Source organism: Saccostrea cucullata, unplaced genomic scaffold (assembly GCF_032062105.1).
Source record: "Saccostrea cucullata isolate Sc308-1 unplaced genomic scaffold, CSIRO_AGI_Scuc_v1 ctg5165, whole genome shotgun sequence".
Taxonomy (NCBI): domain Eukaryota; kingdom Metazoa; phylum Mollusca; class Bivalvia; order Ostreida; family Ostreidae; genus Saccostrea; species Saccostrea cuccullata.
The window spans coordinates 26,599-43,672 of NW_026937045.1; the positions used below are offsets into that span (position 1 = coordinate 26,599).

The 17,074-nt window shown below is 33.3% G+C and overlaps 1 protein-coding gene across 1 annotated transcript in view; it reads right to left on the reverse strand.

Annotated features, from left to right (window-relative positions):
- Window positions 1–17,072, reverse strand: part of LOC134247104 (ADAM 17-like protease) — a 33,451-nt gene extending 16,379 nt beyond the window's left edge. The window contains exons 1-13 of the mRNA XM_062729439.1: window positions 16,937–17,072; window positions 15,740–15,863; window positions 13,776–13,995; window positions 10,568–10,668; window positions 9,753–9,850; window positions 9,168–9,301; window positions 8,575–8,670; window positions 8,207–8,299; window positions 7,671–7,809; window positions 1,877–1,987; window positions 1,449–1,454; window positions 1,145–1,263; window positions 122–191 (exon numbers count right to left, since the gene is read on the reverse strand). Of these exons, the coding sequence (XP_062585423.1) occupies window positions 122–191; window positions 1,145–1,263; window positions 1,449–1,454; window positions 1,877–1,987; window positions 7,671–7,809; window positions 8,207–8,299; window positions 8,575–8,670; window positions 9,168–9,301; window positions 9,753–9,850; window positions 10,568–10,668; window positions 13,776–13,995; window positions 15,740–15,863; window positions 16,937–16,988 (1,363 nt within the window). The 5' untranslated portion in view covers window positions 16,989–17,072. The remainder of the gene's footprint in view (window positions 1–121; window positions 192–1,144; window positions 1,264–1,448; window positions 1,455–1,876; window positions 1,988–7,670; window positions 7,810–8,206; window positions 8,300–8,574; window positions 8,671–9,167; window positions 9,302–9,752; window positions 9,851–10,567; window positions 10,669–13,775; window positions 13,996–15,739; window positions 15,864–16,936) is intronic.
- Between the last annotated feature and the right edge of the window lie 2 nt (window positions 17,073–17,074).

The window sequence follows — 17,074 nt, forward strand, 5'->3', positions numbered from 1 at the left end:
ACAAGCATTTTGGCCTGATCGAGTGAGAGTCGAATGCAATCAACCTATGCAAAAGGTCACAAGATTAAAGTGATGAACAGTGTAACAACACATTTAAATCATGACAGTGATTATATCCTACCTTTAAAGCAGTTGTAGCCCTTTGTCTTGATGACATTGAATATATACTGTCTGCTGCATGGAGAAAACAGCTGAAAGACAAATACGAATGTATACACTTAATAGGCCAACTTTGGAAAAATGTTTATTTTCCTTCTCCCATCTTGATCTGAAAATGTTGGGTCGGTAGGTACAGTATCGATGAGAAAATTCTTTTCTCTGAAAATTTCAATTTCAATACTTATTTTTTTATACTATTTTCAAGACTACATACTAGTACCAAAAAAAATTTGTTCCCTGGAAGTTAAAAAGAAAAGCCTGCAGGCTAGAATTTATCATCAAATCAAGCCACATTCAAGTATCAGCCTTATTTAACACAACTGGTTGTAGGATAAAAGGCAACATTATGATTGACATTATATAAATGGTGCCTGTTTTGGAGGGTAACATTTGAAATTGACACCCCAAGGAAAACCATTGTCAACCGACGCGTCAGCGGAGGTTGACAATGGTTTTCCGAGGGGTGTCAATTTCAAATGTTACCCTCCAAAACAGGCACCATTTATTTTATTATACTGAATGTCTTATTGATTTAGGACGTCAGCAAAAAAAAAAAAAACGTCGATCGTCTTTACGTTCATGTATAGAAAGCTTTCACACTCACCTGTTTGTTTGATACTCGAATTAGAGTCATTTATCACATAAAGTTTCGTTATTTCTGGCTCGCAAGCATGTTTCCTACACTCGCAAGCAACTATCGTCTGTCGTTTGTTGTTTTCAAGTAAGCTATATCGGACGCAAGCTTTTCTTGACGTCAAGTTAATTCCGGTTCTTTCAAACGCGCAACTGACGTTTAGAGAATTCTACGGTGAACCGTACGCGCATAATTTCCACGCATATGGCATTACCGTTGTGTTACCCGTTGTCACGTGTGTTGCTAAGGCTCAGGGTAATCGAACGGATTGTTAACTGCGTCTAAACCGATCAGATTTTAGTATTTAACATGAAAGTATAATAAAATAAATTACCATTAGTCTAGACTGACCTGATTATTTTTTTCGTACCCCGAGACCGCGGAGGGATACATGATGTACCGGCCCCCAGATGAGGTGGACGGGGCACAAGAATCGGTATCTGGGTCATGCTCACTGCCCCAGTTATGACCTGGAAATATGATAGGCAATACCATGCAAACATCAATGACGATCTTGTAATAATTATTTTTAAAACAAGGAATTTAGAGAACTTGAACTTTGATATGCACTAAGAATCAAATTATTTTTTAAGTCTTAAATCTAAGACTTATATTTATTTTGAAGAGAGGAGAGAGAGAGAGTAAATTTACTTACCCAACTCTGAAAAATCAGGAGAGAAAGAAATTAATGATGGTCAGTTGACACCATGTATTTGTAACAATTTGATAAATTAACATCTGAATTCATTATTTTTGAGATGAAAAATTATTTATTATCAGATGTGGGAGATTTTCGGGTAAATTTGGATGCACTTATTTACATGTATATACATTAATTTGCAGTACTTAACCATACTTTACCCCTGAGAAGCCATAACATGTATATATGTATATAGAACTGTCATTACTAAATTGTTCTACATTTTTGTAATTTGTGTATGCAAATTTAATTACAGATATAAGCAAATTTTATTGACCTTATAAATTAAGAAGATAAAATGAATATCATAAATTAGAAGAAAGAAAGAATGCCTTTAACTATTCTATAAATGTAGTCCCTGTTTAAACAAACGCTGAACTGACCGTGAGCTGTAGTAATGGTGGCCTGATGAACCAGGGCCTGACTTCCATCAGGATTTCTGTACGTACTCAGCCCAGTGTTGGCGGCCATTCTCCTATTGTCCTTCCACGCCACTGTGGGGGAAAATAAACGATGTTTCTCTTATACTTTTTAAATATTGGAGAATTTAGCGAGAGGAGCTCACAGAGGTTAATAAAACAAAATACACAAAATCCAGGCAAATAAAGCCACACTGATGATCGAATAAAATTACAAAAATTACTGATGATTTTAAAAGCAATATTTAAAATGAATCTAATGCACAACAAATTAACAATGAAACTGAAGTATTGGTTGGTAATGAAGAGAAGAATCTAAAAGTATACTTTGCAAAATGTTTTTCAACATTATGCCAATCATGCCCAATTGATTTCTTAATGCAGATGACATGCATGTTAATTGTGAAAATTATATTGTTTAATTGTAAAGTAGAATTTATGAAAGACAACAAAATCATTTTTTAACATGTTTAAATTGGTTATACACATGTACAGTAGTTATGAAATGAACAATGTTAAATGTAAAATGAAAAAAAAACCACAGTTGGACAACTACACACATATATTGGAAATTTGTTTTAGTTCAATCAGGATATTTTAGATAAATGAATTGGACATCAGACATGGCTTATACAAGTCCTCTTTAAGGGGGATGTATGGCCACCTTTAGTGCAGTGAGAACAAAATGTAAACATTTCTTCAAATAGCTAAAATACATTATGTTTTGATCAAATTTTAGGTCTTTATGATAAAGATACAATAAATATGCATAACTGAATGCATGTTGTGCATATATAATCTATGCTTTTGCAGAAAAATGCTTTTGATATGCTCCTTAGAACTGCGCAGCTACAGAATTCAGCAAAGCCTTAAAAAATCCCCAAAAATACACCAACTGTGCATTAATGTTCTCTCTACAACCATTTGTTGAGAAAATGTCTAAATTTTGCACTTTTAAATGATAATTTCAAGTTCAAAACAATGTATTGTTGTCTTCAAAAAGAGTGTAAAGAACCATGAACGTAGTTCATGGATAGCAGCACGTGGTCTATTTTTAGCACATAATTTTGTTTTCCAGACCTCTTCTTAATATGGAGGGACATAACAATCTTTAAATGTAGAAGAGAATTACAGTTGCAAAATATTTCAAATGATATGAACACTTTTAATAGAGGATATGCAGTGTTAAAGTGTTTCTTGAAGTAATTTATTTAGTATTATTATCGAACAGTTGTTAAATAGTGTACGTATTGATATGAAAAAAAATCTTAAACTCTTTGATTCCAGGTAAGGAAAAATGAGCACCATCAAAGTTAATCAAAGTACTCAAAGGTACAGAGAGCCGGGCTCATTTACAGAGTAGAATGAATTTTTTACATGAATCACGTTTATATTCTGATGAAAAAATTATTTTAAAACTATCAATATAAATGATAAGACACTGACAGTGAGTTTTTCAATCCTAATACCACGGTCCCATTTTGTCAGAATCAGAATTAATCTGGTACCGCAGCTGAATGTAAACAAACAGGCCAGTCTGGTTTTACCTCGTATGTGTAAAGAACTACGATAACACTGATTATTAAAAATCCTTACGCTAATGAACTATGTTCTTTGACTTAGGACTGAAGTCATTACTAGTCTACTAATATTTATTTATATAGATAAAACTTTGTTTAATTTTTGTTGCTTTACTGAGCGTTTGTATTATCTCAAAAGCGGTGGAGAGTAAGAACTATATTTTTGCACGTAACTTTAAAATGGCGACTATGGGGTTGACTTCCTGCCTTGAACAGGATCACATAAGCCGGCAATTGCTCTTTGAGCAATAAGCCCGGCTAAAAATTAAGAGTTTGTAAGTTTGCCACAGATAACTTATAATATCTATCAAAAGTTTAATTATCACTATTAAAAACAAAGAAAACACACACATAAAATCGATATGAATGACCTTGTTTTAGTACCTACTAGTACGAGGGGTGATCAAAAAGTTCGCGAACTATCTCTATACATGTGTATCTACGAAACCACAATTCAGATTAGAAACAAATTTGGTGCACACATAGCCAACCACAAGTTCTATAAATAGCATATGCTGAATAAAGTTTTGCTCACAATGTGAAAATGACGTCATTATGCAGGTCACTTGTGACGAAAAATGGTTGTCTCAGTGTAACTCATTCAACAAACGACTAAAATATTTATGGTATATCTTAAAAATGCCTTTGAAGTAGCGTATAAGAATTTGCTCACAGTTTATCGTTTTGAACATATTTTATTGACAATATGTCAAAGGGATTGGACACAAGTTCTAACAACTTAGATAGTCCTCATTAAAACAGTTTATTAAGACAAATGACTTCCTATAAATTCATTCAATGATTGGATAGATCATTTTAGTGAAGGAAGGCAGATGCATGGTTAAATATGATACTTGTTATGTTGCCCGGTGAAAGCAAGTTTGAAAAGGGATGTGTTTTTAATTAAGCAATATGCTATCAAAGACCTCTAATTTATACTTTGAAAAATACTTGAATATTTCAACAATAATATAACTATCAAATACCTAAGATATTGTTTACTTTTTGATCACCCCTCGTATACTCTGTCAAATAAACATTTACAATTTTCATTACAGCGGAGCAACATTTGAAAAGGAATGAAATAATTCAGAGTGGGTTAGAAGATTTAATAAATAAAAAAAACTTTTTTTCTATTTGCCCATTTTGTCAAAATTACAATTTTACAGAGTAAAGAAAAAAAATCAACATAATTAAATATTTTATACCATCTTTAAAATGACGTTTGGTGGTCCTCCCAACTCGGGGAAAAATTATTGGGTCGGTATTTATAGGTGAGAAAAAAATTCCTTAAAATTTAAACATTTGTTGACAGAAGTAAAACAAATACCGTGTAATGGGATGTAAAAAAATGAGTCGGGCCATTTCTAGGCAGTAGATCGGGAGAGAGGGCAGCCAAAAATTTTTTATAACAAATGGTCTTATAAGGCTAGTACATGTTCCATCACATACAATGTACTTAGTAATGCAAACTTTTTGAATCTTTGGCACTATTTTGAAAAACAAGCATAAGATTTTCGGGGGGGGGGGGGGGGGGGGGGTAGCCTCTCACTTTTTTTGTGCAATGATAGACATAGCATATGCAATGGACCTTTCTTTGCAAACATTGTGCTTGCTTCTAAATTTCAAAGAAACAACTCAATATATTTTATCAAGCTTCGTATGTTCAATGAGCGAGAGCTTACAACGTTGTTTACATAATGAGACATGATGCGTTTTTATGTCCAAACATTACTCCATACAATGTGTGGGTCATTGCAAACAATCAAGCTATTTATGTGAGGTGCCTGAAGGAAATCTTATAACTGCCTATTTTTTCTATCTAATTGCTAAACAAAATAGACATATGTACCAACTTTTCGAATGTAAGACATGTAATTACACTTTGTTTTTCATGCACCGCATATTGTTTAACATTTTCAAATTAAATGCTAAGCATCCTCCTTGCAGTGCCCCATTTGAAAATAACTTCTATCGCCACAGAAAAAAGACCCGACGTAAACACATATGTTTAGGACATTTTTATCTTTTTTCTTGAGTTTTAAAGAAACCAACAAATTATCAAGACTTGTTCCATGAAAAATTTAATATAATCATGGTAATAAACGCATCTATCCACAGCAGATATATGCACATGCCAACCACGTGCTCAGTGGAATAATATTAACGAGGAAACTCGAGCTGTAAACGGAACAGTTTTTCCCGATTTGCTGGAGTGGGGATAAAATATCGTTTTTTTATTAATCAGACGATGCGATGCAACAAATAAAAGTAGCAAGTAATATAACCTAATGATTATTACTTAGTAATTTCTTGTCTTGATGTTATTATGGTCGCATTTATCCTAAAATCAATGTTATTCGAACTCTGTGTGACAGAGGAATGGCGGACGAAATAAACACATGGCCTCAGGAAGACACCCATGTGAAAAATCAAATTTTCAAGAATTATGGATAATGACAAGAAAAAAGCGAAACAAATGGTTGTAGCCATATTATCAATGAATCAAACTAACACCATTTTCAATGCATTTTTCATCTCGTGAATGCTGTAGCTGCGCAGTTCTAACATGATTAATTTCCTCCTAATTAAAACAAAATAAACTTAATTATTTACTAATTTTGGTCTCTAATAGTAGGTAATTAGTGTATTAGCACTTTGAGTAACTTTGGGCTAGTTTAGTAGAGTATTAAGCGCATTCTTGGTATTTCTTATTTTACACCAGCTAGACTAGATCCAATTTGGCTTGTACATCCCCCTTAAATTGGAAATCTGTTTACAAAACTAATAAGGATTTATGTAGAGAGGAATTAAAAGACAACACTTGCATGTCTAAAAGTTGTAAATATATTACATGTACCTCATGAGTGCTCACGTTAGGAGAAATTACTTAAGGATTATCTATACACTGGTAAGAGAGGTAACTCTTACTGGGTTAAATGTCACTGACAGGTTTAGATGTTTTAATTTTTTTTTTTTTGGAGGGGGGAGGGTGTAAAATTTTACCTCCACAAGCTAATGATATACTCCAGTGTTTGTTTGTATTAAGGGAGCAAATGGGTAATAAACCTTAAACACAACTGATCTTTAGATTTCGGGCCAAGCATTTCATTTCTTATGTTCCAATTTCTTGAAGATGGGATCACAAAATAAGACACAAAAAGGATTTGGAATAGATTGTGATGCCTTTTTTAAAAAAAATTAAGAGGAGTGGGGAAGTTGGGGAAGGGGGGGGGGGTAAAAAGGAGATACTACTAACCAAACATAAAGACTGATTACTGATAATATATACAACAACCAACTATAAAGATGGAGTCATTTGTTAGTAAGATTTTCAATCCACTGTCTAGTACATAAGTATCATCATGCAGTGCCCCATTAGGGTTTACTTCTGGAGTATTACGTGTATTTTATCCCCTATAAGATTACATGCAGAAACACATGAAATCAGTGACATTCGCTCATTGATTCACAATGCATATTAGACTTAATTTTTTTCCTCTTCAAGCTGGTTTCCCAAGTGCCCCCTTTCATGCTTTTGAGGAACATGTCACATGTATAAAGTGTACTTTCATTTTCACTTTAAAATCTTGAAGCTAAATTTGCATCATCAGTAAGTAAATATAAGAAAGAGACATTTTCAAGCATTCAAGGGAGTTGAACATGTAATTTCAGAAGTATATAGTTAAAATGTTCAACCTCCATTCATTCATTCTGAGTTAAAACATTGAATACCAAAGAGTGAAGCAGGCAACAAAAGGGGAGGTAAATCTTCTTACCTTTGTCTGAATTTTATCAAAACTGGGACACACAGGTATATAAGATTATACTCTACATGTATAGGCTACACAAACTAATATCATAAACTTAAAAGAAGTATAATCAGAACCTCTTTTTTCTTTGCTTTACTTCCCATTTTTTCTTTTGTTTTCTCTTCTGAACATTTAAAATGATTTAAAAGTTACAAGTACTTATTTTTTTTATAAACTAGAAGACAGTATATAAGAGCATTTAAAAATTTCATTAACCTTACAAAATTAATAATAAAGATGGAAATGTGCAAAATCAAATGAAACAGCTTGATTAAGTTCATTAAAAAATACATGCAACCAACATCTTTTAGAATTTCTGTCTAAATTTGGATCGTAGAGAACTACACCTGTCTGGTCAGATCTTACCTGGGGAACACATTCCTCCTAGGTCATTGATCCTGTGCGACGCGATGTAGGCCAGGCCCAGTTTCCCCGGGTATGACTGATACGTGAACAGGTGAGCTAAACAGTACGAGGCATGCTTCTGATCTTCCCAACCAAACATCTGTATAACAAAATAAAACAGGTAAGCTAAACAGTACGAGGCATGCTTCTGATGCTCCCAAGCAAACATCTGTGTAATAGAATAAATCTTAAGCTAAACAGTACCAGGCATGCTTCTGATGCTCCCAACCAAACATCTGTATAACTTTAAGTTAATAATATGAACACATTCTAAAGAAACTTTTGAAGTTTCTTTTAAAGTGTAACCAATATACATATATAATTATTAACACCAAATGCGTGTCCTCTAGCCGCTATTATTTATTTTTTTTTGGGGGGGGGGGGGTTGTAATGCTATTCTCTTTCTATTTACATCTAGCATCAGTCCCATGTCTTGTGGTAAAGTTTTTGTGGTAACATTGTAATGCTATTCTGTTTCTGACCTGTGACCTACTTACATCTAGCACCAGTCCCATGTCCTGGGGTCGATTCTCCATGTTGTAGTGTAAACCATTGGGGGGAACAACTGTGTAGGAATCGTGGACAACCAGCTGTAACCAACAATTCATTCACGTGTGAAGTCATTCTCATATTTTTTGAAGCATTTTTTGTTCCAGTCAAATTTATTATATTTTATAAATTATAGTATCATTATAATATCACTTTTTCTTTGTCTCTTTCTATCTTCTTTAGTAGACATAAAATTGTTATACTTTCAAAATCTTTGAAATTCAGAAAAACATTAAAAAGAAGAATCAAAATCAATTAACTACAGAGTGTATGAAAACAAAATCAATTAACTTCAGAGTGTATGAAAACAATTTACCTCTGCAATCTCAAATCCCAGATTCTTGATGTTGGAGTTGAAATCAGGCCACATTGTAGCTTTGTAGATAGCATTCACCCGGCCAATGATCCCAATCTACAATGTACATGTACACATAACTGTACCTTAGTGGCCAAAATATAATGGGGCATTGATAAACTTTACTACATTTGAGTTTTGGAAACTTAAAAATTTTTATAACAGTTGCAGGAATGACTGAAACTGAATGCTGAATGACTCACTTAGACATATTCTCTATATTCAAAATATTAATTTTCAAGAAATAAAAAGTTTAACTATAACCAAGTATCACAAATACATATACAGTAATAAAAATAATTTAATAGCAAAGTGCCAGGGATGGACAATTTTGCTTTGTTATAATCGTATTTTGTTACATCCTTCCCGTTTATAATATAACTAAAAGTCAAGGAGTATGAAAATAACTTTGTTGCAAGCATCAATTCATCACAAACAGGTTGTCTATAATCATATTTTACTGTATTTCATTCAGCTTTCTATTGATAAAATTAAACCAACTTATTGATTTAATTGCTACCAAGGTATGAAAAAAAATTATGTAAAATTCCTACAATGTATTCTCCTGTAATTCTTCTGTTCCTTTGACCTAGATTGCTGTAAAAGTAGTAATCAGCCACGACTATTAATCGGCAAACGGTGTGGGAACCGACATAGGACATAGTCTGACGCTTTCTTCTTAAGGGACCTGAGGGGAGAGATAACAGAAAATTATAATCTGTAATTAATCTGCATGTAAAGTGCATAAACCAAGCAGTGAACATAAAATAAACAAATTCACATATAATGTATATGAAAATTGTGCCCTTTTGTATCACAAGCAGTTGTTTTTCAGAAAACACAAGTCGAGCTAAGGATATAGGTACTAAACTATTAATCATAATACCCTGGCATATATTTTTTCTATTGCACCTTCACTTGCATTCTGTAATTCTTATTCAACAAAATAAACAGAAATCCCTGGTAATTCACTACACTTTCGAATCTCAATAGTTATGGATCAAGGTCTTATCGCTGAAAGGGCATGTCTTAACAGTATATATTATGTCAAAAAACTAATTGTGATAACTATAGATAAATGAGAAGAAATAGAAATAACCAGCCTTTCCAGAGTAAATTCTTATTTCATTATTACTCACTTGCTGTGTCTTCATACAATGGAAAAAGTCGTAAGCCGTCCTCCAAATTTTCTGCTCTAGTAAGAGTTGTTCCCTTTGTCGCATTGCACAAAGATTCCCTGTTTTGATTAATATATCATGTAAATGATGATGATATTTGTATTACTTCTTTATCAGTGCTTTTAGCCTTTTATTTTTTCCATCTTGAAAATGTATTTTCAAGAAAAACCAGAACTTATGCACATTATATTTATGTATCAAAGGACGTCTAACAATAATATACATGCAGGAACAGTGTACTGTTTATCATTGGTATTGGTGTCTTGTTAGGTCATATTTTCTGGAATTGATTGACTGACGTAATGTCTGTCTGTCTGTCCATCTGTCTAGCTGTCTGCCTGACTGCATACCTATCTGTCTGTGTTTAGTGTACAGTTTAACATGTGTGTCCATATAATAATCTCACTTCACTGGTAGAAATCTCTGACTTTAATTTCACATCTGATTGTCTGTCTGCATGTCTCTTTGTCTATCTGTCTATGTTTAGTAGGTCTCTTGACATATTAGTGCCTATATACCTGACCCCCATGGTAGAATCCTCTGGTCCCCATTTCATATCTAGCTACATCCTTGAACCTTTCTTGACCCATATGGTAGAACCCTCCATTTTATATCTGATTGTCTGCCTGTCTGTGTGTCTAGCTACCTGTCTCTGTGCCTGTCTGTGTTTTAGTGACACCCTCTAATTCCTGACCCCCATAGTAGAATACTCTGACCCTTATTTCATATCTTCTGTCTGTCTGTGTGTGTGTTAGCGGATTCTTGTAGTACCTTACCTGACACCCATGGTGGAATCCTCTGGCCTCCATTTCATATCTGATTGTCTGTAAGCTATCATAGAGTCATTGGACAACCCTGACACATGTCTCCACATTGGCTAAAAATGAAGAATAAATAGAGGATATTTAATGTTTTGTAGTTGAATATGGAATTTATTTCACGAGTGGGACAGGATTTTTTATATTTTCACGAGTGCGAAGCACGAGTGAAAATATAAAACAAGAGGCCCAGGGGCCACAGCGCTCACCTGAGCACATCAGCTAGGAAAAAAACACATATCAGATCAGAACTGAAAGTTAAAGCCGCTTAACCCGAAACAGGCACATATTATCTTACACAATAAAAGTACGTCATTACATAGATAATATATAAAAATAAATTATAAGATTGATTTAATAGTTTATTACAACAATCCTTACATGGAAAACGCAGATCAAAAACCTTACTGACAAACAGTAGTTCCTGACGGAAGTTAAGATCTGTTGTGAAGTCAGTTATGAAAAAAATAAGTTTATCGGATATATCTAATAATGAAGATAATTCAAACCCGAGTTTTTTTTTCTCTATTAGTAGAAGCCTTAGTCATAATACATCTTTTCAAAATTAAGAAATTAATTGAATATAATCCATAGTAATTTTTATATTCATATGCATATTTAAAGAATAAAGGAAAATCAGATATTTTAAATGATTTTTTAAAGGAGCTAAAATATTGTCCGTGTACAGGTAATATATGTACTTAGCTTTGTTGCGAAAAAAAATGCTCGGGTTCGTTCTTCATGAGATAAACATGTAAGCGATAAATTTAATTTTTCGAAGGTGCTTTCACGCGATATCAACAATGATCAACATAGGATTATTTTTTGTGTGACCTAACAAAAATTATTTTTTTAACTTTTGAATTTTGATATCTTTTAAAAGAAAAAGACTTTGGGGATATAATTTGACGAAAGTTTAAACAATTTATGGACAATTATTTTTCAAGAAGAAAAACGAATATATATTTTTAGCGATTAGAATCGGACCAAGCGACTTTAACTTAAGTGGGGGGGGGGGGGGGGGGGTCTTGAATTTAACCCCCAAGGGGATCATAATTTGAACGAACTAGAATCTACATTACCTGAGGATGATTCCATATAAATATTACTAATCATGGCTTTGAAGTGCTTGAAAAGAAGATTTAAAAAGGTTTCCCTATATATTTCTATGTAAAACTTTGGTCGGCCATTTTGGCCCCGCCCTACCCCCAGGGGTCATGACTTGAATAAACTTGAATCTACACTACCTGAGGATGATTCCACATGAGTTTCATCTTTCCTGGCCCAGTGGTTCTTGAGAAGAAGATTTTAAAAGATTTTTCCTATATATTCCTATATAAAACTTTGATCGGCCATTTTGGCCCTGTCCTACCCCCGGGGGTCATGACTTGAATAAACTTGAATCTACATTACCTGAGGATGATTCCACATGAGTTTCATCTTTCCTGGCCCAGTGGTTCTTGAGAAGAAGATTTTTAAAGATTTTTCCTATATATTCCTATCTAAAACTTTGATCGGCCATTCTGGCCCCGCCCTACCCCCAGGGGTCATGACTTGAACAAACTTGAATATACACTACCCGAGGATGATTCCACACTAGTTTCATCTTTCCTGGCCCAGTGGTTCTTGAGAAGAAGATTTTTTAAAAATGCCAATAATTTTTCTCTTATTCATGATTATCTCCCCTTGGAAAAGGGCGTGGCCCTTCATTTGAACAAACTTGAATCCCCTTCACCCAAGGATACTTTGTGGCAAGTTTGGTTGAAATTGGCCCAGTGGTTCTTGAGAAGAAGATGAAAATGTGAAAAGTTTACAATGACAACAACGACTACGACGACAACGACGACAACGACTACGACGACAGACAACGGACAAATTTTGATCAGAAAAGCTCACTTGAGCCTTCGGCTCAGGTGAGCTAAAAATCCTGTCTCACGAGTGAAATAAATTCCATATTCAACTACAAAACATTGAATTTTCTTTTTATTACATTTAAAAAAAAAAAATTTGATTTTTCCTTTGCTTCTGTCTTTGTGTAATACAGTCATGGGCTCGTGACGTCATAGTTGAGCGGTTGAGACGTCATAGCTAAGTGAGGTGAAAAAACTGTAAACATGAATTTGACAACATATTTTTGGTAATTTTGACAGTTTTATTTGCTGTCAGAATGGTTTATTTATTTCCATCTATCTTATATCAGGTCAAGGAAGATTTTTTTACAGCAATTTTCGTTATGAGAAAGGAAATCAGAGTTTTCCCGCACTTCTGATATTCGTCACACTGTGACAGGATATCATTTTGATATCCTTTCACACTGTGACAGGATATCATTTTTATTCAATGATTAAATTACAGTATTTCACGGGTAAAAATGTAATAAAGTGTGAAGTTATAATAAAACATTCTCTATGGTATAACTGTTGTGGAAATCTATGGATCTATATTTATATGGTACATTTAGTTCATAATACATCTCGGGTATTCAAAATTGTGCGATTTCAAATCTAAATAAAATTTCTATGGCATAAAAATAATATAAAACAATATAAAATTTCTATAATATCCAATCATACCTTATAAGCAGAATTTTTATGAAGGATTTAATGTTGAAATCAAAAGTAAGGATTATATAAATATTGCATGTAGTTGAGTGTAACATTGAAAATTTTCATCCCAAGATACATCTGTCAACCGAGGCACATCCGCGGTTGACAATGGTTTTCGAGGGGTGAAAATTGTCAATGTTTATATTTATTACATTATACTAAATGTTTTATACAAATACATATTATAACAGCTAGTGAACAGTGTGCACATAAATTCTGCGCAGTCCCTATTTTTTGGAATATCGGCACTGTTGACTGTTGCTATGCTGGAGGGCGTGACTTCATTATTCAGTGGGTAATAGTGTTTTTTTGACAAATGTTTCTCGAACAATCAGATTCAAGTAATTTACATGAAAGTATAATATTAGAAGATCTCCATTATTGAATACTGCTAATAATTTATTCTGTATCGGTTACTGTATTTGAGCTATCTCTCTTGACATTAAATATCACTAAAATCATATCTCACTAATAATATATGTCAATTTTGGGGGATAAATTGCTAAACTGTCATAAGGCTAAAATTTCCACTGTCTTATAAAGTATCATGGCTGACATACTTCAAAAAAGTATTTCTCATCTTTTGTGTTGACAAAGATGTTGGCAAGCTCATTTTCCCATTGCAGGTGAACCGTAGAACCAGGGTCTGATTTAGACGTTCCCTCGAAAAAGATGTCAGTATCGACAGAAAACTCTGAGGTACTTCCATCCTTGTGGATCGTAGAGGCTTTAAAATCACTGGATATAGGAATGGATGGCTTCAGAAGCAGGTGAAATTTTCTAAAATTGGAATATAGTTATCATGGTTATAGCTATTTTAATTTATTGAAAAGAATGAAATTAATTAAGGAATATTTAAAGTTTTCTGTGAGTAACTGAAACGTAAAGCAGACATATTGCCCTTAAGGCATATTTCATGAAGTCAAAAAAATATACCTACATTCAAGTCTGCATTATTTCACAGAAATTACCGTTAATCACATTAAACTTTTAACATTAAAAAATTATGATCATTGGAATACAATATAAACAGTCAGGGGCATAACTCAAACAAGTTATTAAAAAAATAACTTAAATAAGTTATTTTACATTATTTTACACACACAAATTTTTTTTTAAAAATAACTTAAATAAGTTATTTTTATATCCTACTTGAACATTGATTTCTTGGAAATTTTGTGTTTCCTACCAATTTGCATTGCATTTTGGGATTCCATTATGTAATACTAGATGGAGTTCACCGACTCCAATGGAGAATTCGAGGTGGAGATAAACAGCATTTTACTCCTTATTTTGTGGTTTTATCCTCATGGTGTATATGTCCAATATTTATCATTAAATAAAAAAAATTCCCCACTTTTCCCAAGACTTTGAACACTTTTCCTGCATTGAGCAAGGTTTGAATTTAGTCAATCATTTGTTTTTGTCTTGGTGCACGAGATAAATCCTTTGGTGCACAGGGTGTGAAGTTAGGGAGGAATGACACAAAATAACTTAAACAAGTTATTATTTTATTGAAGCTATTTTGGAAAAATAACGTGTTTGAGTTATTAAGGCTTGGAAAAAGTAGGTCATAGCAAAGAGAAGTAACTCATTGAGACAAAAAAATAACTCATTTGAGTTATTTTTGAAAATAACTTGTTTAAGTTATGCCCCTGACTGATAAACAAGGATGTAAGTTTTATGCTATTAAAAGAGTTTTCAATGTAGATTCGTATTAAAATTCTTAATTGAAAATGCAGACCCTGGGTAAGTATCATTGACAACTGCAGACACATGTTACCTGATTATATTAAATTTTTAAAAAATATTAATCAGTCAGAGGCATAACTCAAACAAGTTATTTTCAAAAATAACTCAAATGAGTTATTTTACATTATTTCACACACACAAATTTTTTTTTGAAAAATAACTTAAATAAGTTATTTTTATATCCTACTTGGACATTGATTTCATGGAAATTTCGTGTTTCCTGCCAATTTGCATTGCATTTTGGGATTCCATTATGTAATACTAGATGGAGTTCACCGACTCCAATGGAGAATTGGTGAGGAGGTGGAGATAAACAGCATTTACACCTTATTTTGTGGTTTTATCCACATGGTTTATATGTCCAATTTTTATCATTAAATAACAAAAATTCCCCACTTTTCCCAAGACTTTGGACACTTTTCCTGCATTGAGCAAGGTTTACATTTAGTCAAACATTTGTTTTTGTCTTGGTGCACAAGCAAAATCCTTTGGTGCACGGGGTGTGAAGTTAGGGAGGAATGACACAAAATAACTTAAACAAGTTATTATTTTATTGAGGCTATTTTGGAAAAATAACGTGTTTGAGTTATTAAGGTTGGGAAAAAGTAGGTCATAGCAAAGAGAAGTAACTCATTGAGACAAAAAAATAACTCATTTGAGTTATTTTTGAAAATAACTTGTTTAAGTTATGCCCCTGACTGTTAATTCTCTAATGTGAATACTGATTAAATTATATACTACTTTAATAGTTTTTGATAAGACAGTAAAATACCTTCCAAAACTTTCAAATGACACTTCATGGATGGCTGCTTGTGGTCGTGGATCAACACTTCGACGAACTCTTCGATTTAGGTCAGATTTCTTTAAAAATTCATAATACTTTAAATCTTTTATTCCTACAAAGTACAAACAAAAAGTAACACAAGTGTCAATTGCTTTAAAAGTTAAAAATTAATAATTGGATATTGAAAAGTCACAATGAAGGTTAATTTATAACTATGCTTATAATACTCCAATCTGACTAGTAAAAATAAAATCATATCTTTTTAAATTGTCATCTCAAAATATTACTAACAGTGTGTTCCTAACATATTATTTCACTTATTCCACGACAAAACAACCGTTATAATTGTTTTTAATAGCTCTCCTGGCCCTTAAATTAAGATCATCTAAAAATCCATTTATTTATTCTGTCATTTTGGTCTGCAAGATAATTCAGTCCTACATGCTTCGCGCAGATGTCGACTACGAGAATACTTCTACTTCTACCAGTAAGTGGCCTCCATCAATTAGTTGACTATTATGCCACCAGGTGTGCGCATGTTTTAAAAGATTTTTAAAAATGTAACAATTGTGACAGCTAGTCTATTTACAAGTGAGTTTAAAAAATAATTTTTTGGCTGGTGACCTATCGACGGAGGCGAGCCTTGAAGCAGTCAAGGCTCGGAGCCATCACGGTAGAGGTGGGTAGGGCATTCCACTCCTGGATGGTACGTGGGTAGAATGACTCCTTCCTCACTGACGTTGACAGACTTGACACAGACACTACTTGACCATGTTGACAGAGGAGTAAGGAATATATTTTGAAATCTACTTTTTTTACGATTGAGGTAAGAATCCGAAAGAATAAATCCAGAAATAAGCGCAACTTTTTGTGCGCAATAAATACAGTTTTTACAATGGGTGGCACTGCAGCTCTCCGGTCTGTCAATAGTTTTTTTCGGAGATCGAGCTACAGTTCTGCAGCTTACAGGGACCTGTTTCTTCCAATTATATCACAGTTCGTGATTTCTATTTTTGTAATATTCTTAATATAGACCTATTTCATCTTTACTTTACATAATGTTGATTTAAGGAAATACTGATAGAAACACAGAACTGAATACTTGGAATCACTTCATGAATACAGTAAGTTACAGAATGTAATCTTAAGTTTTAGCGGAAACACCTTTACTTATCGGCCACTTACCGTATGCAGATAGAAAACAGTAGAGAAAAGTTATATACACAAATAAAATCATGCTGCCAAAGAAATCAAGAACATCGAGTTCTTAGACCAAGGCCCCCAAACTTGAGCGATTCGCCGCCGACTCTCCCAAAAGCAAAA